Source organism: Carcharhinus amblyrhynchos, chromosome 11, assembly GCF_965287045.1.
Source record: "Carcharhinus amblyrhynchos chromosome 11, sCarAmb.v2.hapA, whole genome shotgun sequence".
NCBI lineage: Eukaryota > Metazoa > Chordata > Chondrichthyes > Carcharhiniformes > Carcharhinidae > Carcharhinus > Carcharhinus amblyrhynchos.
In genome coordinates, this window is record NC_137334.1 from 15,907,598 (window position 1) to 15,932,717 (window position 25,120).

The window sequence follows — 25,120 nt, forward strand, 5'->3', positions numbered from 1 at the left end:
GAGGATGGCACCCAGTGGCACAGTGGTTAGCAATGCTGCCTCACAGCCCCAGGGACCCGTGTTTGATTCCCGGCTTGTGTCAGTATCTGTGTGGAGTTTGCACTTTCTCCCTATGGTTGCGTGAGTTTCCTCTGGTTGCTCTAGTGTCCTCTCAGTCCAAAAGACATGCTGGTTGGGTGCATTGGCCATGTTAAATTCTCCCTCAGTGTATCTGAACAGGCGTCTGAGTGTGGCGACTAGGGGATTTTTACAGTAACTTCATTGCAATGTTAATGCAAGTCTAATATGACACTGATAAATAAGATTCCACCTCTGACTTTGAACTATATTGCCATTCCTTCACTGTCACTGTGTCAAATTCCTGATATGCCATACCTAATGTGTGGCAACATGATGGAATAGTGGTTAGCACTACTGTCTCATAGCTCCAGAGACCTGGGTTTGATTTCTGGCTTGGGTCACTCTGTGTGGAATTTGCATGTTCACCCTGTGTCTGCACGGGTTTCCTCCGGGTGCTCCGGTTTCCTCCCACAGTCCAAAAATGTGTGCATTAGGTGCATGGGCCATACTAAATTGCCCCTTAGTGAACAAGGATGCATAGGTTAGAGGGATTAGCAGGGTAAATATGTGGGGTTACGGGATTAGGGCCTGGATGGGGTTGTAGTCGGTGCAGACTCAATGGGCCGATTGGCCTCTCTCTGCACTGTAGGGATTCTATGATTCTAACAGCATTGTGGTGGTTCCTCCACCACATGGACTGCTATGGTTCAAGAAGATGGTTCAGTGCAACTTTGTTGAAGGCAGTTAGGGGTGAGTAATAAATGGTGGCCTTGCTGGCAGCACTCAATGAATGAAAGAATTAAAATATTCAATTGTTGTTCTTCCATCTGATGCTGGTTATCAAGAAAATCTGTACATTAACCTGTAGATGACTCAGGATGGTGGAAATCTGAAATGTTTTTCCTCCATCTGTCTCTATCTTAAGCTCACTCTCAAAAAAAAGCTGTTGTCTAGTCTAGAGCTAGTTGAACATTTTAGAATTGAGATTATTTTTTGTTAGCCTTGAGTAGAATAGAATAGAATCTCTACAGTATAGAAGGTGGCCATTCAGCCCATCAAGTCTGCATGGACCACATATTAAAAGATATGGAACCAAAGCAGATTGATGGGGTCAAGAAGCATCAATTAGCCAGACTCTAGTCCATGGTACTGGTATGACGGGCTGAATGGCTGACTCCTTTTCTGTTGTATGAAGTAAATATCATACAGCACAGGCAGAGGTCAGGGCGGTGTAAGCCCCAAATTCCAAGTTTCTTCATTGAATAGATTGATTTCAGTTGGGATAGAAGTAAGGTTGCAGACTTCGTTCTCGTGGTCTAGTCCTTGAGTCCTCTAGTTCCACAATTGCACCTCCTCCTATAAAATACACCAGAGGATGAAAGGCTCAACCTGGATTTTGATGCACTTGCAGTTGAATAGCTGGTATAATTTTCTAAGCTCATATGCAAAGTGGCCGGATGATAACCAACACTCGTTGAACTCACTCCTGCATAAGAATTAATGCTTTCAGGAGTAGAAATTAGGAGAAAATAGCTGATTAGGGAGGGAAGCTTAAGGTTGTACATTACTATTTTCTATGTTGGTATTTGTAGGAAGCCACATTGGCAGACATGAAGATAACCAATGGAGAGACACTGGTCATTATGGAGGGAAGGCTTCCACCAAAGGTAAAATTCTCTCCCTAATTAAAACAATCGAAGAACCCTCCACAAATTCCACTCCAGCAGACTTCTATGAAAAAAGTGGTCGCCGCACCTAAAATTTCCTCTCAATTTTACATTCAATGTCACTAAATTGTCTAATTTATCAATGATTGTTGAACTGCTGCATATCTCATTGTTGTGTTTCTCTACATTACATCATTTCATTCCTCCTCTATCCACCACGCAGTAGTTTTGTATCAATGTTTTTACGTAACAGCACTAAGCTATCTTTTCTGTGCAAACTCATGATAAACACAGAAGGAGGCCATTTGGCCAGTTGAACCTATGTCTGCAGCTCTGTGAAAGACTCATCCTAATGTTTCCATTATGCTCCTTTCCTGGAGCCCTGCCATTTTCTCTTTCTCACGGCTATATTCAATTCCCTTTTAAATGTTCTCATTGAATCTGCTCCCATCACACTTTCAGACAGTGCACTTCAGATCTCCTCATCCATCCATCTCTGCTTCCTTAGCTAATTATCCTACATCATCTGGCTCCTGGCCTCTCTTTAATGGAAAGAGTCTCTCCCTAGTTAACTGCATCAGGGCTTTCATAATTACAATCCCCTCCATTGAATTTTCACTTAACCTTCTGTGCAAGAAGAGAAAATCCCTGCACCATCCTTCCTGCCCCGTGCCCACTGATGAAAAAGACCCCTATAAATTAGAGACAGTAAATTTCTTTTTCATGACTTGGCCTACAGAGACAATAGGCTGCTTTTACTTCCAGAGTTAGATTAAAAATAAAAGTCTCTTTTGTGTCCCTTTTGTGCTTTTTCAGTTTCTTGGTGTATCTCTCACAGGGATTCCTGATTTTACCTGTCTGGCTCTACCGGCCTCCACTGAATTCAGAAAACAGAGGGCGCATTCAAGAGGAGCAGGAAAGCATTGCTGAGAGGCTCTGTGCTTTAAGTATTGAGTCCACTGCTCGAGGTAAGTCAGCAAGCTATAGAAACTGTCTGTGTCCTGTGATAGTTTGCAGGTCAGGATGTCATGTGGCTCTGGCACACTGTTGGTGTGTCTGAAATTTCTGCAGATGTTCAGAATGGTTATGAGCAGGCAGATCTTCTGATCCCGTCGTTGTCAAGGAGTTTCCTGTTGAATGCACATCTCGCCACCACGAAACCCCTTGTGGGGGTGTGCTGTCGGCAGGACGGGAAGATCCTGCCGATGCGAATGGCCCAAAAAATCCGGCTACTGTATTGAATCATTTCCCTGAATCAACTGTCACAGAAGAAAATCTTCTTTGCATCGGAGCTGCTTCAACTGGGCACGTGAAATGTTTTGGGATGATGTATTTGTCCAAGACCACTTGATGACCCTCAGTGATTAGCTAATTGAGTTACAGTTTTACAGCACAGAAGGAGGCTCTTTGGCCCTTCGTCTGCGCAGCCATCAAGCATCTATCTATCCTAATCCCATTTTCCAGCACTTGGTCCGAAGCAGTGTATGCTATGGGGTTTCAAGTGCTCGTCTAAATGCTTCTTAAACGTAGAGAGGGTTCCTGCCTATGTCACTCTTGCAAGCAGTGAGTTCAAGATTCCCACCACCCTCCTAGGTGAAAAGGTTTTTCCTCTAAATTTCCCATCTAAGCGGGAAGCTTAGTTGGAACTGACCAGAATAATTACATTTCTCTACTTGATAATTCCAAAGTGTTGGGAACTGAATGGCCTATTTCTGTTCTCGTGTCTGTGTCTGCCATTTTTTTCAGTTTATTCCCCATTCCTTTTTGTTAAACATCCTTGCTTTGCCTACCACACAAATGCATAAAATGGAATATGAATTTCAATGCCAGTGTGATGCCAGGTCTGTAGGCTGTATATCCCAATGATTGATTTGATTTATTATTGTCACATGTATTAGTATACAATGAAAAGTATTGTTTCTTGTGCACTGTACAGACAAAGCATACTGTTCATAGAGAAGGAAAGGAGAGAGTGCAGAATGTAGTGTTACAGTCATAGCTTGGGTGTAAAGAAAGATCAACTTAATGCATGGTAGGTCCTTTCAAAAGTCTGACAGCAACAGGGAAAAACATGTTCTTGAATTAGTTGGTACGTGTCCTCAGACTTGTGTGTCTTTTTCTTGATGGAAGATGGTGGAAGAGAGAACGTCCAGGGTGCATGGAGTCTTTAATTATGTTGGCTGCTTTTCCAAGACAATGGAAAGTATTGACAGAGTCAATGGAGGCTGGTTTGAGTGATGGAGTGGGCTTCGTTCATTATTCTTTGTTGTTTCTTATGGTCTTGGATAGAGTGGAAGCCATACTAAGCTGTGATAAACCAGAAAGAATACTTTCTATTACACACCTGTAAAAGTTGGTGAGAATGGTGGCGGACGTGCCAAATTTCCTTCATCTGAGAAAGTAAACTCATGGATCATATCAAATAATAGTATGCCCCTTTGGCTATGCATAACAGCAGAGTACTACTGTACTCATTCAGCCCATGCTTGGAAAATTCAGAATGCTGTCCAGTGTTAGATGTGATTCTGTTTGAACAGTACTTAATGAACAATCCTGAATATGCAAAGAATTGTATTACTAATAAATTTAAGAATTTCTATCGGGCTCACTAATGCTGGCCAGAAACTACATCTGTTTATATGCCAGGCCCTGTCTAATGGAATTGTTATGTTGCAGAAGGAAGCCGTTCGACCCATCATTCTGCATCAGCAATTGAGCAATTCACTTCATGACATTTGTCCTTTTGCCTGTAACCTTTCATGTTATTCATTGTCAGATGAACATTTAATTTCCTATTGAATGCTTCAACTGAACCTGTTCCACCACTTTCTCAGGCATGCATTCAGATCTTGGTCACTGCTATGTGAAAAGGTTTGTCCATGCAAACAAAGATTATGCCCAAGCATTGCACATTGCTCAATTGAACAACAACTTTGAAGGGGGGGGGGGGTGGTGGTGGGCAGGGAGTTGTAACTGTTGCCTGGTGCGTTCTCCCTAGCAATGCCTCGGCAAATCAGAACTCACTTCCCCACCACTCAGAACCCTTTTTTCCTGCCCTATAAATGATTGCTCCCAGTGAATTTTGGCATTCTTGCATTTGTCCTGATGAGTGCGAAATGAAAAGCTTTAACAGCATGTCTTTTTTTCAGCAATTACTTAACAACTCAATGCATTATAGAGTCATGTCACTACTGTGAATAGATAAATCATTGCGCTTTGCGCCTTGTATGATGCAATTTCTTATATTTGACTATTTAATACCATGACCAACAGCGACAAGAGTTAGCTTTATGAAATTGTGTTTGGACAATTCTGATATATCCATTTGTTTTTTTGCAGATTTTGCATTACGACAATATGTGGGCACTGAGCTAGAGTACATGGGAAATATAGAGATATCTGGAGAAGCTAGTCTGGATGATTTAAAAACTCAGGTAGTTAACTCACTAATTAATTTCCCTTTGATCCTCCTGTGTACTGTTTGAAAAACTCTGTATTCTGTTCCACGTGTGGAGCTTGACATACTACTCAGCAGATTCTCCATTGAGTCAACAGAGATTTATATATTTTTAATGTAGTGTTGGGCTATGGGCCAGAACTTATTATCCAATTCTGGTTGCCCAGTGGAAAAGTGGTGGTGAGCTGCCACCTTGAATCTCTGGAGTCTTTGTGGCCAAGGTGCTCCCACACTGCTGCTAAGTGGGGTGTTAACTCACAGCGATGAAGGACCAGCAATATATGACCAAGCAGGGTGGTGTGTGACTGGCGGTGCTGGTGTTTCCATGAACGAGCTAAGAATGTAATGGGTCAAATACACCATCTTCCATCCTGCACTGATGCGATCAGGATGTCGGTTTCACCAAACAAATCCCAAGCATGATCATCTTGAGCTGGCAATCAGCACAAACCCACGCTGCAACAGTCTATTTGATCAACAATGGAGGCAAAGGCCTAGTGGTTTTATCGCTAGACAGAAACTCAGCTAATGTTCTGGGGACCCTGGGTTTGAATCCCACCATGGCAAATGGTGGTAATTAAATGGAATTCAATGTTTTAAAAAAAAATCTGGAATTAAGAATCTGCTGATGACCATGAAATCATTGTCAGTTGTCAGAAAAACCCATCTGGTTCATTAATGTCCTTTAGGGAAGGAAATCTGCTGCCCTTACCTTGTCTGGCCTATGTGTGACTCCAGAGCTACAGCAATCTGGTTGACTTTCAGCTGCCCTCAAGCAACTGGGTATAAATGCTGGCCAGCCAGTGACACCCATGTCCCACAAATGAATAAAAAATGCCAGCTCCTCCATTATCTTAAACATCAAACTTGTCCACCAATGGTACATTGCGGCCTTTACAATTATAAGTTGTACAACAGTAACTGATCTAAATTTCTAAAACAGGACCTGTACTTAAAAAAAACGTAATCGTTTTAGATTTGATTTTATTTACTATTGTCACATGTATTAGTATGCAGTGAAAAGCATTACTTCTTGCATGCTAAACAGACAAAGCATACCATTCATGGTGAAGGAAATGAGAGTGCAGAATGTAGTCATAACTAGGGTGTAGAGAAAGATCAGCTTAGTGCAAAGTAGGTGCATTCAAAAGTCTGATTGCAGCAGGGAAGAAGCTGTTCTTGAGTCGGTTGGTATGTGACCTCAGACTTTTGTATCTTTTTCCTGATGGTAAGACCATAAGACATGGGAGCAGAATTAGGCCACTCGGTCCATCGAGTCTGCTTTGCCTTTCAATCATGGCTGATACTTTTCTCATCCCCATTCTTCTGCCTTTTCCCCATAACCCCTGATCCCCTTATCAATCAAGAACGTATCTAACTCTGTCTTAAAGACAGTGAGTGACCTGGCCTTCACAGCCTTCTGTGGCAAAGAGTTCCACAGATTCACCACTCTCTGGCTGAAGAAATTCCTCCTCATCTCTGTTTTAAAGGATCATCCCCTTCAGCCTGAGGTTGTGCCCTCTGCTTCTACATTTTCCTATCAGTGGAAACATCCTCTCCACGTCCACTCTATCCAGGCCTCACAGTATCCTGTAAGTTTCAATAAGATTCCCCCCCCGTCATCCTTCTAAACTCCCAATGAGTACAGACCCAGAGTTCTCAACCATTCTTCGTTTAAGCGATCATTTTTATGAACCTCCTCTGTATCTTTTCCAAGGCCAGCACATCCTTTCTTAGATATGGTGTCCAAAACTGCTCACAATAGCCCAAATGGGTTCTGACCAGAGCCTTATACAGCTTCAGAAGCAAGGTGGAAAAAGAGAGTGTCCAGGTTGTGTAGGGTCCTTAATTATGCTGGCTGCTTTTCCAAGGCACCTGGAAGTGTGGACAGAGTCAGTGGATGGGAGGCTGGTTTGCATGATGGACTGGGGTACATTCACGACCTTTTGTAGTTTCTTGCGGTCTTGAGCAGAGCAGGAGCCATATCAAACTGTGATACAACCAGAAAGAATGCCTTCTATGGTGTATCTGTAAAAGTTGGTGAGTGTTGTAGCTGACATGCCAAATTTCCTTAGACTGCTCAGCCGATTTCCATATTGCTACCCATTATGATTTTATCTGAATATAAGTGAGATGTAATACACTGCAGTATTCTGGTAGCAGTTTACAAAGAACAATTGAGAATTATATTACCCATTATTATCCTTTGGGTATAAGACATGGCTTATTTCTTGTTCATTCTCCTCACATATATGTTTGCACCTGTCTAGATCAGTACCTTTCTTGCCCCTTCTAAATTGACATTGACCCCAACTTTCTAGAATATATTCCAGAAATAAGAATGATAGAAAATCCATCCAATTATGTGTCTTGCATACCCCATTCTACCATAATTGGTCTGGCAAGCTCTGAATCCAGACTTATGCTCTGGGCCTCTCTTATCTGTCCTTTAGTCTTCATACACTCATGTCTCCATGCTGATGAGGCCTTAAGGCCTGTGAGATCTAACTAATTAAAATTTAGTTTTGAACATAATTTTCCTTAATTCCTAACAAGGGAGAAATAAAGCTAAATTAACAAAATTTAAATTAATGAAAACTATAAACTGGCAGTCTTAATATTAAACTACGCATTGTTTGTTTATTTAGCGAGTGCAAGTTCCCAAAAGCAAGTGATAGCCTTGTCATTTGCTGAGCAGTTTGCCATTCTTCTGTGGAGGGGACATTCTATACTTCGATGGACTTGCAAAAGCATATTGCTGAAAATTAGTAAAAGGGATTTATAGTTGGTTGTGTTTCAATCAAGAATGTGCAGCAGCAGAAATCCAAGGGAGTATGTTTATTCAGAACTAAATTTTTATTTAACACTTGCAATGCCAGTCCCTCACAAAACCCACATTCTTTCAATTGTAACCTTGAGTGTAAATTTACTGTGATTTCTGCACACTAGTAGTTTTACATGTAACACATTACATTTGAACACATTTACATCGGTATTCCAGTCCATGCCACAAATGATATCTAGTACAACCCATTCTTGAGGTTTCAGGTGAACTTACCAAAAAGCTACAGGAATGGTTATGTGACTCGGGATCTGTGTGGTCCCTTGGGTGGCACAGTGGTTAGTACTGCTGCGTCACAGAGCCAGGAGCCCGCGTTTGTTTCCTGGCTTGGGTTACTGTCTGTGTGAAGTCTTCATAATCTCTTCATGTCTGCGTGAGTTTTCTCTGGGTGCTCTGGTTTCCTCTGAAAGACGTACTAGTTAGGTGCATTGGCCATGTTAAATTCTCCCTTAGTGTGGAGCTATGAACATGTACTCCTAGATCTTTGTTTTGTACCTCTCCCCAGTGCCCTACGATTAATTGAATAAGTCCTGCCCTGGTTCCAAAATGCATCACCTTGCATTTGTCTAAATTAAACTCCATCTGCCATTTGTCAGATCCCGTTGCAATTGAAGATAACTTTCTTCACTGTCCACTATGCGATCAATCTTGGTGTCATCTGCAAACTTACTATCCATGCCTTCTATATTTTCATCCAAATCATTAATATAAATGACAAACAACAGTGGACCCAGCACTGATCCCTGAGGCACACCGCTGGTCACAGGTCTCCAGTTTGAAAAACAAGCCTCTACAACCACCCGCATCACCTGTATCTCCTCAGCCTAATGAATTTTTAAAAACCATTTCAAAGCAGATGAACTCCTCCCAGCCTTTACTCTCACAATGCCAGTCCTTCAAAAGTGGAAGAAGTCAACCTCTTTTAAAGTTTATTTCTTCGTGTCACCAGTAAGCTTACATTCACACTGCAATTAAGTTAATGTGAAAACCCCCAGCCACCACACTCCGGTGCCTGTTTGGGTACACTGAAGGAGAATTTAGCATGGCCGATGCACCTAACCAGCATGTCTTTTGGACTGTGGGAGGAAACTGGAGCATCTGGAGGAAACCCACACAGACACATGGAGAACGTGCAGATTCCACATAAACAGTGACCCAAGCCAGGAAGCGAATCTTGGTCCCTGGCGCTGTTCTAACCAGTGTGCCACCCCAGTGCTGTAAATCCCATCCTACAAGAACACAGTGCTAGATATTCTCAGCATTTCTCCTCTTTCCAAATTGATGGCAGGGTTGTCTCGATTCTGATCGTGTCAATGAAAACCCTCATGGAAAGTCAAAATCCTTTGGGACTGCAGACCCTCACTTTTTCTGTTGCTGGGAACTGATACTGTTCTGGATTGTGGGTGCTAGAGTCTTACAATTGTGGTGGTTGCTTCTTAAGGTCAAAGCTTATGTCCTTTGGTGATCCACATTTTCTGAAACCTTTCACTTCACTACTGCTTTCACTGCTGCTTGCCGAAGAATACCGAGAATGCCACTGGAATAAATGTACTATTCCCCACTTGGCACACCCAAGTACAAATATTGAATTAAATGAAAGGAAAACTACGATATGGTGCTAAGTTGTGTATATACATTAAACAAAAAATGAGCATGTACGGTGGCACAGTGGTTATCACTGCTGCCTCACAATGCCAGAGACTTGGGTTCAACTCCAGCCTTGGGTGACTGTCCGTGAGGAGTTTGCACGTTATTATAGAAACCCCACAGTGCAGAAGGAGGCCATTTGGCCCATCAAATCTGCACCGATCACAATCCCACCCTGGCCCTACCCCCACATTTACCCGCTAATCCCTCTAACCTATACATCTCAGGACACGAAGGAACAATTTTAGCATGGCCAGTCAACCTAACCTGCGCATCTTTGGACTGTGGGAGGCAACCGAAGCACCCGGAGAAAACCCACACAGATACAGGGAGAATGTGCAAACTCCACACAGACAGTGACCCAAGCCAGGAATCAAACCCAGGTCCCTGGAGCTGTGAAGCAGCAATGCTAACCATGCTCTCACTGTGTTTGCGTGGGTTTCCTCCAGGTGCTCTGGTTTTCTACCACACTCCAAAGATGTGTAGGTAAATTGGATTGGCCATTCTAAGTTGCCTCTTTAGTGTCCCAAGGTGTACAAGATAAGAGGATTAGATGGGTATATACCCGGGGTTAGGAGGATGGAGCCTGGGTGGGATGCTCTTTTGGAGAGTTGGCACAGACTCGAGGCACTGATTGGCCTCGTTCTGCACTGTAGCGAATCTCTGTATGTGTGGTGAATCATGGTGTTGACCTTGTGTACAATACGCACACGTAGGTATGGGATTCTGAGAGAAGAGGGTGATTTGAGTTGTCGGCTCTCCAAAAGTGTACAGTTATGTATCCTTTCAGCTTGTTGTTTTATATTTTGTAGGTTTTGACCTTGCCTGTGCTGCAGGATCTCTCTGTCCCTTCGATGGAGTTCCTCAGAGTCTGGCTGGTGGAGAATAAATGTCCTGTCAAGATCCTACGTAACCAACAGCAGCAGCTCAGGTAAACACCAGCTTATTCAGGTAAATACAACCTGGCAATTACACTATACCCATTCAAACCTTGGACTGCGTTTTACAACAACGTGCATGAGCTGCCTCATTTTGTACTCACACACTTCACACTGAAGTGGTTGGGGAAACTGTTTTGTAGATGCTTATTCTTTCATACTAATCAACTTGGCCGAGTTATTATTGGAATTTGTTTTGTGCTAGAAGCTTCTCCCCATCTAGAATCTTAATTTCTAATAATGGGGAACCTGTTTATTTTACTGTTCGTTCTCCAGACATGACTGAATTTATCGTCTCTGGTTGTCTGAGAGGTTCATCGAAACCCTACAGTGCAGAAGGAGGCCATTTGGCCCATCAAGCCTGCACCAACTACAGTCCCACCTCGGCCCTATGATCTCCCTGACATTAAGGGGCAATTTAGTATGGTCAATCCATCTAACTCTCACATCTTTGGGCTGTGGGAGGAAACTGGAGCACCTGGAGGAAACCCATGCAGACATGGGGAGAATGTGCAAATTCCACACAAACAGAGGGGAGGTGATGGCCTAGTGGTATTATCGCTAGACTATTAATCCAGAAACTCAGCTAATGTTATGGGGACCCAGGTTTGAATCCTCCCACGGCAGATAATGAGATTTGAATTCAAATTTAAGAAATCTGGAATTAAGAATCTACTGATGACCGTGAAACCATTGTCAATTGTCGGAAAAACCTATCTGGTTCACTAATGTTCTTTAGGGAAGGAAATCTGCCATCCTTACCTGGTCTGGCCCACATGTGATTCCAAAACCACAGCAATGTGGTAGACTCTTAACTGCCCTCAGACAACTAGGCCCATGTCCCACAAATGAATATAAAAAATAAATTTAAATGTCATCTGAAGCTGGAATTGAACTCTGGTCCCTCAGACTGTGAGACAGCAGTGATAACCACTTTGCCAATCATGCTGGTTGGTAAGCCTTCTCCTTGAATTGCTGTGGTCCGTGTGCTAATGATGCTGCTAAGGTCATATTGAATAGGGATTTCCAAGGGATTTACCCAGCAATAATGAAGAAACTGCACTCATCTCCAAGCCTGGATGAACATTGGGATAATCCTTCAGTTTCTGTTGCGAGAGAGAGGACAATAATCAGGGAGGAGATTCAAAATAATGGATGGAAAGGTTAGAGGGGAGTCAGGGAGGAATGCTTTTATCTAAAGGCCAGTACTGATCTGGAGCCATTGCCTGATTGAGAGGTAGAAACTCTCATCGAGTATTAAAAACACTTGGAAATGTACTTCAGATACTGCAACCTATAGGGCCATGGATCAACGGGTGGCACAGTGGTTGCACTGCTGCTCCACAGCTCCAGAGTCCTGGGTTCGATTCTTGGCTCAGGTCACTGTCTGTGTGGAGATTACACATTCTCCTCGTGCCTGCGTGGGTTTCCTCCGGGTGCTCCGGTTTCCTCCCACAGTCCAAAGATGTGCGGTTTAGGATGATTGGCCATGCTAAGAAATTGCCCCTTAGTGTCCAGGGACGCGTAGGTTAGAGGGATTAGCAGGTAAAATATGTAGGGATATAGGGGTAGGGTCTGGGTGGGATTGTGTTCGATGCAGACTTGATGGGCCGAAGGACCTCTTTCTGCACTGTAGAGTTCTATGATACTCTGTGAAGGTGCCATTATACTGAATAATTTTTCTTGGCCCCAATGGGTTGAATGATCTCCTTCGAGATGTAAATCTTTTGACGTTTTTGTACGTTATTCCACCCAACACTCAATTTCTTGCAGCCCTGATTTTCTACACTCTGTTCCCATATGTGGTATATCATAGAATCCCTACAGTGCAGAAGGAGACCATTCGGCCCATTGAACCCACATCGACTCATGGACCCTATCCCATAACCCCATAAATTTATCCTGCTCATCTCCCTGACACTAAGGGGCATTTTAGCATGGTCAATGCACCTAACCTGCACATCCATGCAGACATGAGGCAAACGTGCAAACTCCATACGTCATCCGAGGCCAGAATTAAACCCGGATGCTTGGCGCAGTGAAGGAGCGGTGCTAATCATGCTGATCGTATATATCACAAAATCCCTGCAGTGCAGGAGGCCATTTGATCCATCGAGTCTGCACCGACTCTCCCTGAAAGAGTTCTTTACCCAGGCTCTTTGCCCCACCCTATCCCTGTAATCCCACAGTTTTGCCATGGCTGATCTAACTGACACATGCACTGGATAAATGCATAAATTGAGAAGCACGCAAAGCTTCTGTCCTGAGTTTTATTTTTCTTATTTCTGCAGCAAGTTCAAGCTTGGGGCTAGTGCAGAGATTGGAATTCAACCACTGCAGGCAGAAGAACATCTAGCGTGAGTACACCTGTTGTATTGTTTCATCCCACTGCTTGCAGTGAAAGGTTTCATTGCTGATAAATCAGGAGGGTCGTTACCACATTCTTTGATATCATAAAGAAAGAACATGTACATTCACAAAGAGTGTGTTTCTGCACACCCAGGAAAAGACCAGCTGCTGTTTTTTTCCCTTCTAATGGTTTAAAATTCACTCTATTTAACAGATTACCAAAAATAAATGAAGACGGGTAAAAGCAGGAATACTAGTCACATGTAAAGTTTAATGAATGTCCCCATTATTTCTTTTCAAGCAGCCAACAGATCTGGACGATCTGCTTTATTCATCCAGCAACAAAGCAACAGCATCCTAATGGAGCCCTTTCCTAAAACTTAGCTCTGTACAATTGAAAAAATAAGCCAGTGAATGTGAAATAGGTGTAAATAACATTTGAATTACCTGTGCTTTTCTGTGCTTGGGGGTTGTTTTACACATGGTCCACAGGGTGTAGTTTGGACGCCTCAAAAAAGACTTACATTTATATAGCACTTTTCATGACCTTCAAATGTCTCTTAAATTTTAAGTTTATCTATTAGTGTCACAAGTAGGGTTACGTAGTTGCCACACTCCGGTGCCTGTTCGGGTACACTGAGGGAGAATTCAGCGTGGCCAATGCACCTAACTGTGGGAGGAAACTGGAGCACCCGGAGGAAACTGGAGCACCCGGAGGAAACTCCACAGGGAGAATGTGCAGATTCTGCACAGTGACTCAAGCGAGGGAATCAAACCCAAATCCCTGGCACTGTGAGGCGGCGGTGCTAACCACTGTGCTGCCCCAGTACTTTATATCAATGAAATACTTTTGAAATGGTCACTGAGTCCCTTCAACAAACTTGTACAAAAATTAATGAGATAATGACCAGCTAATATGCTTTTTTGTGATGTTACTGGCCAGGACTCTGGTAGAGGTAGAGAGATTCTTTCCACTTAGAAAGGAAACCAGAATTACAGGGCACAGCCTCAAAATAAGTGGGGGCCGGGGGGGGTTGCAGTTTAGAACAGAGTTGAGGAAGAACTTGTTCTCTCAGAGCGTAGTGAATCTCTGGAATTCTCTGCCCATTGAACTGGTGGAGGCTACATTGTTGAATATGTTTAAGTCACAGGTAGATAGATTTCTGATCGATAAGGGTTATGGGGAGCAGGCGGGTAAGTGGAACTGATCCACTTCAGATCAGCCATGATCTTATTGAATGGCAGGGCAGGCTTGAGGCGCTAGACGGCCTACTCCTGCTCGCATTTCTTATGTTCTTAGGACACCGAAGTTAATTCCCCCGGTCTTTGAAACAATGCTACAGCGTCATTTATATCCACCTGAGTAGGCAGGTAGATCCTTGATTTAACATTTTATCCAAAATTATGTTAGTGAATCAGACAGTTCAGTCTCTTGTTGCTGCTCCCAGAAGAATACAAGGCATTGTGGACACCTGGAAGCCATGCTCCTTAGCTATACTCTTCTCAATACCTCAACATTTTGCCAAACCAATGTTCTCACTCCACAAATCCAAAACTAAATGTGAGCAACAGGTAAAGATGCTGTTAACACATATATCTGTACACCATAGAAAAATAGCTCAAAGTTAGGTAGACTGGATATAGTCAGGCACATTGATAACCCACATTATGGAAACAACTGTGATTTTAGTCACAAACATAGGACATAAAATTCGCTGCTGCTAACAGAGCAATAGTCAGGGACAATAAAGAGACTGCCTGTGGTGTAAGAATAACACCAGATATGCTGTGTGCAGTGAGGCATATACACCACATTCTGTAGGAATGTATAAGGTCCAGGTTGTAACAACAAATGGTATGCAAGATGTGTTGTTTCTACAACTGAGCATACTCCCTAAAGGGGAAAAAGGTCGCTGAGATAGTCGGGACAGCAGTGATTAAGTTGGCAAAAGATTGATTACCGCCGATCTGAACTGGACACATAACAGTGTTAGATAAGACGGATGAGTTTACTAATGTACTCCTGTGATGACAGGAGACATTGTTAGATGGGGAGTAGAGGGGATGGGAACTTGGGGCACCTTGAGCCAATAGGGGGATGACAACACAGATGGGACAGGGACCACCAATTAGGGGAGAACAACACATTGCAAAGCCATTACAATGTTTGTAGAAAAAGTATAAAAATGTGCTGCAAATCGATGTAAGGTGTGCCTATTTTTTTGGACACCCGGTCTTGCAAGAACGCTAAACAAAATATCTTGCTCCTTCGGAACTTGACTTGACTAAAATTGTTTTGACTGTGAGCTACGTTTCTCACACTAAATAAGTGAAAATTGTTCCTGTAAGTCCCAGTCTTAGATTCCTAGATTATCCTGACTTAGACACATATCACCATTCTTACATCGTCACTGGGTTAAAATTCTGGAACTCGCATTTGGCAGCATTGTGAGAACATCTTTATCATGTGGCCCAGAGATGTCCCAAGACAGTGGTCCACTGCTTCCTTCAATAACCACAGGGAGTGGTCAATAAGCCAGCAATGCCCATTTCTCAAGAGTGAATTGTAAAAATTAGTTTGTGTATCTGGTATTTTCAGGTTATTCATGAAGGCCCCACCTTCTCAACTTTGAGGTGTGGTGACCCTCAGGTTAAATCACTGCCTCTCAGCTCTGCCCTCTCAAAGGGGAGAGCAGCCTATGGTCATCTGAGAATTTGGCAACTTTACCTTTAATCTTCTATTTGCAGTAAAGGCAGGAGGTCCAATGTCTTTTTGTAAGTGTACTTACAATTGTCTTTTGCTCAGGTCCACTGAGTTGTTGCTGCGGCTGCAGATGGCAGTGCCCGGCGAAAGGTCGTATTACCCAGCAGAGGAATTTGTTTGGGACACGTCCAAGGAGTACACAGCTCGAGCCCTTAAACAGAAAATCGTACAGCACTACTCATTACTACCGGAGCAGGTTGAAATTGCCAAATACTTTGCAGATCAATTTGAGTGGATGCCTATGACCAGCTGGGTAAGAAGCAAATCAGCAGTACTGTTATGAGCCATTTGAATGCAGAGCACAAACTTGGTAGAATGAAACAATTCACTTGTACCTGGCAAGATTCATGCCTGACATGCTAAATAATAAGTAATGGTTCACTTGTGTCTCATGCTCGAAATTGAGTGCAAATAACTTCACCAGCACCTTTAGTGCAGTCATTCATCCTGCTCCGTCCTCAGTTTATTCCTTTACCAAGGAATTTGCGCTTAGTAAATTCATCCTCTAGCATTGGATTCATAGGATCATAGAATCCTACAGTGTAGAAGGAGGCCATTCAAGTCTGCACCAACCACAATCTCACACAGACCTTATCATCATAACCCCATTTACCCTAGCTAGTCCCTCCTTGACACTAAGGGACAATTTAGCATGGCCAATCTGCCTAACCCACCCATCTTTGGACTGTGGGAGGAAATTGGAGCACCCGGAGGAAATCCACGCAGGCAAGGGAAGAATGTGCAAACTCCACACAGACAGTGACCCAAGCCGGGAATTGAACCCGGGTCCCTAGTGCTTTGAGGCAACAGTGCTAACCACTGTGCCACCATGCCACTCTATATCTAGAGGCACACAAATTGTTTCTCTACCTCCATCCTTGTGCGTGATATTGAACATCAAGTCTTGCATCGGCAATTCAAAGTTGAGTTTGTTATGCTGCTTCCAAAAATGTTGTCTCAGAGGTCAGTGCTGCCTCTTTCCATGGCTGTCCTGCTCAGCCTGAATCAGCAGTTGCGCCAATCTCGTTTACCTGAGCACCTAACCTCCTATCCGATGCATTACCAAAAGAAAATCTGTGCAAGATTTCCCATTTCCTGCCAGTCACAACTTTGATAATGCAAAAACTCTCATTTACATCTTTTAATTATCTCTAGCTTCTATTTCTCCAACTCTCCCCTTAATATTTTCCTTTTTGCTCTACACCAATTCCAAATTCCATGGCTGTATTCTGCACACCTAGTTTATTCCTGTCCTGACGAACTTCACCTAATTCAATGGCTTCAGTTCATATGGACTGCTGTTCCAGCCATCAGAAATGCGTATTTTGCTCTCTCACACACACACACACACACACACACACACACACACCTCCCCCCACCCCGCAAGTCTATCATCAGTGGTAGAGGGATTATCTTAACTTCCTTCCGGCTTTCAAAAGGTCTGAAACATACCTTTAATATTGCTTAATCTTCTTCTTATTGTATCTGTATTCTCAGATACTTTCGACCAGTTTATTTAAAAGTTTTACTTCGATGTTCTTGTTTGCAAGATGTTCAAAGGTCAAACATAAGTAAAGGTTCAATAAGTTTATTAATAATAACACTATTAACCCTTAAATTACCCACATAAAACAAGAGGATACCCCCAGATTCAAGTATACTATCCACTGGTTTGGTTAAAACTGCAGGCCTGATTCTCTGAGTCCCTCTGGTCCGTCATCACAAAGGTGAGTCTCAATGGCAGCTTCTTCCTTCCATCTTTCTCTGGTCAGTCTTCCGGATGCTCAAGGACACCTCCTTCATCGAGTCTTCACTCCTGGCGCATCTGAGATGCGTCCTTTTATTCCCCCCCTCTTCCCACCTTTCCAGAAACTTCTCTAGCTTCCAGCCAATGAGTACTCGGGAGTGGGTCCCAATATTCATTGGGTTTCTTGATGTTTGCCTGACAGGACACTGGGGCCCGCCCCAGGTGTCCATCTCCATGATGTTGCTTATGTGTAACCTGTTACCATTTAAGATAACTGCAGGAGCTCTAGGTGACAGAAAGTCTGGCCCGATCTGGGCTTCTAATAATAGGCTGGTGCATTTCAACGGGATGCGATGATCTCCTGCTGGGTCTCAGTAGTCTGCAGGTTATTTGATTGATGGAATAGGCCCAGATGCGTATCTGTGTCTTTGTATATTTGACCTTAGTCAAGTCTGGCCTGTCTGAGGTTTGACTGTTTGATTTTAATATGCCAAATTCCTTAATTTTTGATTTGATTTATTATTGTCACGTATTAGTATACAGTGAAAAGTATTATTTCTTGTGCATTATACAGACAAACCATATCATTCATCGAAAAGGAATGGAGAGGGTGCAGAATGTAAGCATTAAACGAGAGTAAAAGATTGGATTAGAGGGTTTGCTGGGCACAGCTTGCAAGAAGTCGCCACACTCTGGTGCTATCTTGAATTAAGTTCAATCAGATACCTGCAATCTGTTCTTTATGATGTTGGTTGAGAAATATATACTGGTCAAGAGACCAGGGGAGAACTCCCCTGCTCTTTTTTCACATCTATCTGAGGGGGTGGGGCAGACAGGATCTCTGTTTAACATCTCGTCCCTACAGCACCCTGTCTGTACTGGACTGTATTCACATCTCTGGAGAGAGACTTGAACCCACAACTTCAGTGCTACCCAATGAGACACAGCTGATACCAGTATCAAATTCTGCAATAATGGAACACACAGAAACAAGATTGAGGCATGCAATATCGCTCTCATAAAACATTACATCCAGAATTTTTTCAGTTCTGGATGTGGACCTCCCTTGGTCTCAGGACAACCTCTTCCCAGGCCAGCAATATCATTTTTGTTTTCCACACACATCCAAAAAGGGCAGATCCTCGTGCAAGTGTGGCTGTTGGTTGCCCCTTGCTCCCATCTCTGGAGATATAGAACTTGGCACAAGAAGGATTCAACCGTCTACAATAGCATGGCACCAGAATTGGCTGAAGGACATTAAGCTCCATGAGCCTGTGCTACTATTCACCAGGTCATGCAAATCTGTACCTCAATTCCATTTACCCACCTTCATTTATATCCCTTGCCTGACAGACATCTCTCGCTGTCAGTTTTGGAATATTTAATTGACGTTCAACCTCAACAGCTCATTGTGCAGGAGAGTTCCAGATTTCCACTACACATTTTGTGAATCAGCGCTTCCTGATATTATCCCTGATTAACCAGTTCTAATATTAAGGTTATGCTTCCTTGTTCTGGGCTCCCTTACCAAACAGAATAGTTTCTCTCTATCAAATCCTTTGATCATTTCAAATTTTTTTTTATTCATTCATTGGATGTGGGTGGCATTGGTTAGTCCAGCATTAATTTAGGATATCCAATTTAATCGGCTTTAAAACTAGGCCCTAATTACGTTACCACATTCCTCATATCTTGCTTAGTGACCAACCATTCCGCCATTAATGCATTTTTGAGTTGTGTAAAAATCGAAATTTCTGTTTCAGTTACATTCTTACTGTGGTTGGAAAAGCAGTACTTGGGTACTGAAGTTGTGTTTGACTGGGGAGCTGCAGTTTGTTTCATTACTATGTAAGTTAGGTTTAACAGCCACTGTGAGCATTATGCAAGAGCATTATAACACAAGAATCAACTGAGGGCAGTTGGGCTTACTTGCAATGTCTTTCATCTCATTTCCTACAATTGTTTCTTTGTACAGGTGTTGTCAGACTTTTTACCCAGTTTAAAACCCAGTAAGTTGCAGCTCTCACCTAGATCTCCATTTGGAAATCCAGTCTCTGGCACAGTTAATAATCGACCTTCTGCTTGTTACAACCAATTCCCGGGTGAGCTTCCCCAATTTGTTATGGTAGCAGATGGGATACCCGCAAATCCCGTGGAAGCAGGAACGAACTTGTTCCCTGTCTTTATTCAATCTCTTTGGTCGCAGTAAGGTTAATTTAAAAAGGATCCCTTTGCTTGTGGATCCCTCTTCCCCAATCCAAACGTATTCATGTTTTTAAAAAGCCAATTTAGTGAAGCTTTCTTGAGTTAAAGAAAGGATACGTTTATTAGATACTGAAACCCAAGAAGAAAATAATAAAACTCGGATGAATCCAGGTTGATTCTTCTGGTTCTGACATTGAGGCTATTTAAGGTGCAGACGGTTGATTTTTCAGTTCTCCTCAAGACAGTGGCTGTTGAGTTATTTAGTTTTCATTCTTGCTATTATTTCAGCACCTTGTTCTGATGTTACGGCTTTTTAGAATGTGTCTGGCTTCAGTGATTACTCTGCTCTAGTGGCATTGCTGCAAAAAAACTGACAGTTTATTGGTACAGTGCAATTAAACAAATACTTTTCACGGATATGTTCTTTGAGATAGAATATTGTTATGAATATGTTTTATAAAAAAATGACTTCATGCACTTCCTAGCATAAAATCATTGACTAAATTCTAAAATGTCTACAACAGCAAACTACTAAGATAGCCACCAAGAGTCAGGTGACCTTCGAGATTCAGAATTACCTCAAGTCTCCAGAAAGTTCTCAACTAAACCTGCGTGGGCTGCCATCTCAAAGCAGATATCATCTATTCACATCACTGTTGTCTATGGACTTAACAAAACTCAAGATCCTTGTAATCCCAGACTCACTGTGTCAGAACTCAGAATTTAGCAAAGACAGCTGTAGAGAAACAGTTGGTCATGAATAGGTGTGAATAACCACACCCATTCCCCAAGCAATGGCTTCAAAATTTGATTCATAAACATGGACAATGGCAATATTGATCATCTAATGGAAACTGACTTCAGGTTATCGATCTTACTTGCTTCAGGCATCAGAGAGAAACAAGCCAGTCTGGAAACAAATAGCCCAGATGATCCCCATTTGGGTTTTACTGCCTCTCCACCTATTTTTACAGGCTCGAACCTTATCCGCGAATTTTGACCATCCAGGTGCCAGAGGCAGAGATATTTTTTGAAGAGATCAACCCAATAGCTGCTGGTTTCGGAACAACCAAAAAATCATCTGTCTACACGGGGCTCACGGTGGCGCAGTGATTAGCACTGCTGATTCATAGGACGGACCCGTGTTCAATTCTGGCCTCAGGTCCTTGCCTGTTTGGAGTTTGCACATTTCCCCTTGTCTCTGCATGGATTTCCTCCAGGTGCTCCAGTTTCCTCTTGCAGTCCAAAGATGTGAGGGTTAGATTGATTGGCCATGCTAAATTGGCCCTAGTGTCAGGGGGTATTAGCAGGGTAAACAAGGGTTACAGGAATAGGGCCTGGGTGTAATTGTGGTCAGTACAGACTTGATGGACAGAATGGCCTCCTTCTGTATTGTAGGGATTCTATCAGTCTAAATCTTTAAATCGCCTCAATGCTGGAACCAGAAGGATCAACCTGGATTCACCCAAGTTATCAACCTACAAGAACCATATCAGTTTAATCTTTATTGGGCTTTAGAATATCACAATCTATCCTCCCACTTTATAAACTATTTTTGTACGCGTGAATCTGAGTGTGTATGAAAGTTGGGAGTGTTTTATTATTTTTCTCAGATGAAATTAAGTACAATAAAAGCTAACCTCTTCAAACAAAAATTCAAGAAAGGTGTTTGCTTATGCCTTTTACAGTCACAGCACATAAACAGTTAAACACTCACTGAATTAGCAAGCATATCCTCTTCATAAAGAAAACCTCCCTCAGTCATATGAAGAATGGGGAAAGAGAGGAACAATTGCGCCTCTTCTCTGATCGTAACATAGAATCCCTACAACGCACCGACCACAATCCTGCCCAGGCCCTATTCCTGTAATCCTGTTATTCCTCCTGACACTAGGGCCAATTCAGCATAGCTAATCAACCTAACCTGCACATCTTTGGACTGTGGGAGAAAACCAGAGCACTTGGAGTAAGCCCATGCAGACATGGGAAGAATGTGCAAACCACACAAACAGTGATCCGAGGCAGAATTGAACCCAGGTCCCAAGCACTGTGAGGCAGCATTGCTAATCACTGTGCTGTCCCATGCAACACATATACACCAAGTAACACATACAGCAGCAAATGCTGTAAACAGATTTTCTTTTTCTGACAAAGTATTTATTGCAAAGGTGGCACAGTGGTTAGCACTGCTGCCTCACAGCACCAGGGATCCATTCCTGGCTTGGGTCATTGTCTGTGTGGAATTTACACATTCTCCCCGTGTTTGCGTGGATTTCCTCCAGGTGCTCCGATTTCCTCCCACAGTCCAAAAGTGCTGGTCAGGTGCGTTGGCCATGCTAAATTCTCCCTGGAGTGTAGCAACTAGGGGATTTTCACAACTTAATTGCATTGCAAGTCCACCTGTGATACTAATAAATAAAGCTTAAACCTAAATGAAAGAGTTGGATTAATATAATGCCTTTCGTGACCTCAAGATGCCCCAAAGCATACAGCCAATGAATTAGTTTTGAAATGCATTGTCACTGTGGTAATGTAGGATTTGCGGTGCCAATTTGCATACAGCAAGGTTCACAAGTGGCAATGTGATGATGATCAGATAATCCATTTTTGGTATGTTGATTAAGAAATAAGTATTAGCCCAGGACACCAGAGAGTCTCATTATTTTGAAGTACGACTGACCTTGTCACGGTAAAGCTCATAGGTTGACATTCAATGATGTTACCATCACTGAAATCCCCCACTGAATCCCCACTGTCAACACGCTTGGGGTTATCACTGACCAGAAACCCACTTGGACTCGCTACAAAAACACAATGGCTGCAAGAGCAGATCAGAGGCTAGCAATACTGCGGCGAGTAACTCACCTGATTCCCCAAAGCCTATCCACCATCTGCAAGGCACAAGTCAGGAGTGTGATGGAATTCTGACCACTTCCCTGGATGGGTGCAGCTCCAACAACACTCAAGAAGCTTCACCCCCATCCAGGACTAAGCATCCCACTTGATTGGCACCATTTCCACAAACATGAACTCCCTCCACCACCGACACTCAGTAGCAGCAGTTCATACTATCTACAAAATGCACTGTAGCAATTCACCAAGATCCTTAGACAGCACCTTCCAAACCCCCGATCTAGAAGGACAAGGGCAGTAGATATGTAGGAACATTGCCATCTGCAAGTTCCCCTCCAAGCCACTCATCATCCTGACTTGTTCATTTGCAGTCACTGGGTCAAAATCCTGGAATTCCCTTCCTAACGGTGTTGTAGGTCAACCCTCAGCACAAGGACTGCAGCAATTTGAGAAGGCAGCTCACTACCACCTTCTCAAGGGCAACTAGGGATGGCCTATAGATACTGGGCCTAGCCACCAACATCCATGACCCACAAATGAATAAGAAAAAGGTTGCTGCATGAGTTTGAGCACCTCCTGCAGTCAAAATCTCATCTTGCCTTTTTAGACCCAACAAGTTTCGAAGAAGAAGAAAAAAAAGAAACTACAGAGCCTCCAGGGAGCACCTTATTATCTGAAAGACGGAGATATCATTGGTGTTAAGGTGAGCCTGAAGTTAACCAACATTCGTTTCCTCATCAATACCCTTATATTGAATTTTCTGACACGGAAACAGGTGAATACACCTGGAATACTGTGTACAGTTCTGGTCATCCTGTTATAGAAAGGATATTATTAAACTAGAAAGAGCGTAGAAAAGATTTACCAGGATGCTACCGGGACTTGGTGGTTTGAGTTATAAAGAGAGGCTGGACAGACTGGGACTTTTCTCCCTGGAGTATAGAAGTCTGAAGGTGATCTTAGAGGTCTATAAAATAATGAGGGGCATAGATCAGCTAGATAGTCAATATCTTTTCTCAAAGTAGAGGAGCCTAAAACCAGAGGGCGTATGTTTAAAGTGAGAGAGGAGAGATACAGAAGAATTCAGAGGGGCAATTTTTTCACGTAGCGGTTGCTGAATGTCTGGAACAAGCTGCAAGAGGTAGTAGTAGAGGCAGGTACAATTTTGTCTTTTAAGAAGTGTTTAGATAGTTACATGGTTAAGATAGGAATAGAGGGATATAGGCCAAATGTGGGCAATTGGAACTAGCTTAGGGGTTTAAAAAAAAGGGTGGCATGGACAAGTTGGGCCGAGGGGCATGTTTCCATGCTCTAAACCTGTATGACTATAAGCTGTTCTTGAGTCAGTTGGTATGTGACCTCAGACTTTTGTATCTTTTTTCCCCGACGGATGAAGGTAGAAGAGAGAATGTCCGGAGCGCACAGGATCCTTGATTATGCTGGCTGTTTTGCCGAGGCAACGGCAAATGTAGACAGAGTAAATGAATGGGAGGCTGGTTTGCATGATGGATTGGGCTATATTCATGACCTTCTGTAGTTTCTTGCAGTCTTGGGCAGAGCAGGAGCCATACCAAGCTGTGATACAACCAGAAAGAATGCTTTCTATGGTACATCTGCAAAAGTTGGTGAGAGCTGTAGCTGAGATGCCAAATTTCCTTAGTCTTCTGAGAAAGTAGAGGCATTAATGGGCTTTCTTAACTGTAGTGTTGGCACGGAGAGACCAGGACAGGTGGTTGGTGATCTGGACATCCTAAAAACCTGAAGCTCTTGACCCTTTCTACTTCGTCCCGTGGATGTAGAAAGGGGCATGTTCTCCTCTATGCTTCCTGAAGTCGATGACAATCTCCTTCATTTTGTTGACATTGAGGGAGAGATTATTGTCGCTGCACCAGTTCACCAGATTCTCTATTTATTTCTGTACTCTGTCTCGTTATTGTTTGAGATCTGACCCGCTATGGTGGTGTCATCAGCAAATTTGAAAATCGAGTTGGAGGGGAATTTGGCCAGTCACAGGTGTATAAGGAGTATAGTAGGGAGTTGAGAACACAGCCTTGTGGGGCACTGGTGTTGAGGAGGATCATGGAGGTGTTGTTACCAATCCTTACTGATTATGGTTTGTGGGTTAGGAAGTTCAGGATCCAGTTGCAGAGGGAAGAGCTGTGGCCCAGGCCATGGAGTTTGGAGATGAGTTTTGTAGGGATAATGGTGTTGAAGGCTGAGCTGTATTCAATAAAAAGGAGTCTGACATAGGTGTTGTAAGGAGAGACATTTTTCCCTGGAGCATAGGAGGCTTAGGGGTGATCTTACAGAGGTCTATAAAATAATGCGGGGCATAGATCAGTTAGTGGTCAACATCTTTTCCCTAAGGTGAGCGAGTGTAAAACTACAGGGGCATAAGTTCAGGGTGAGAGGAGAGAGATACAGAAGGATCCAGAGGGGCAATTGTTTCTCACACAGGGTGATGAGTGTCTGGAACGAGCTGCCAGAGGTAGTAGTAGAGGTGGGTACAATTTTGTAAAAAGCATTTAGACAGTTACATGGATAAGATGGCTATGGAAGGATATGGGCCAAACACGGGCAGTGGGATTAGT

The 25,120-nt window shown here is 43.1% G+C and overlaps 1 protein-coding gene across 6 annotated transcripts in view; it reads left to right on the forward strand.

Moving 5' to 3' along the window:
* Nucleotides 1–25,120, forward strand: part of usp40 (ubiquitin specific peptidase 40) — a 132,753-nt gene that overhangs the window by 100,347 nt on the left and 7,286 nt on the right. For 5 of the 6 annotated variants that reach the window (XM_080198609.1, XM_080198606.1, XM_080198607.1 and 2 more), the window contains 7 exons: nt 1,653–1,727; nt 2,566–2,695; nt 5,067–5,161; nt 10,486–10,604; nt 12,903–12,968; nt 15,767–15,977; nt 23,137–23,232. In XM_080198609.1, the coding sequence (XP_080054735.1) occupies nt 1,653–1,727; nt 2,566–2,695; nt 5,067–5,161; nt 10,486–10,604; nt 12,903–12,968; nt 15,767–15,977; nt 23,137–23,232 (792 nt within the window). Of the gene's footprint in view, nt 1–1,652; nt 1,728–2,565; nt 2,696–5,066; nt 5,162–10,485; nt 10,605–12,902; nt 12,969–15,766; nt 15,978–18,045; nt 18,480–23,136; nt 23,233–25,120 lie in introns of those variants that run through there. The other variant, XM_080198611.1, reaches the window with a different exon arrangement.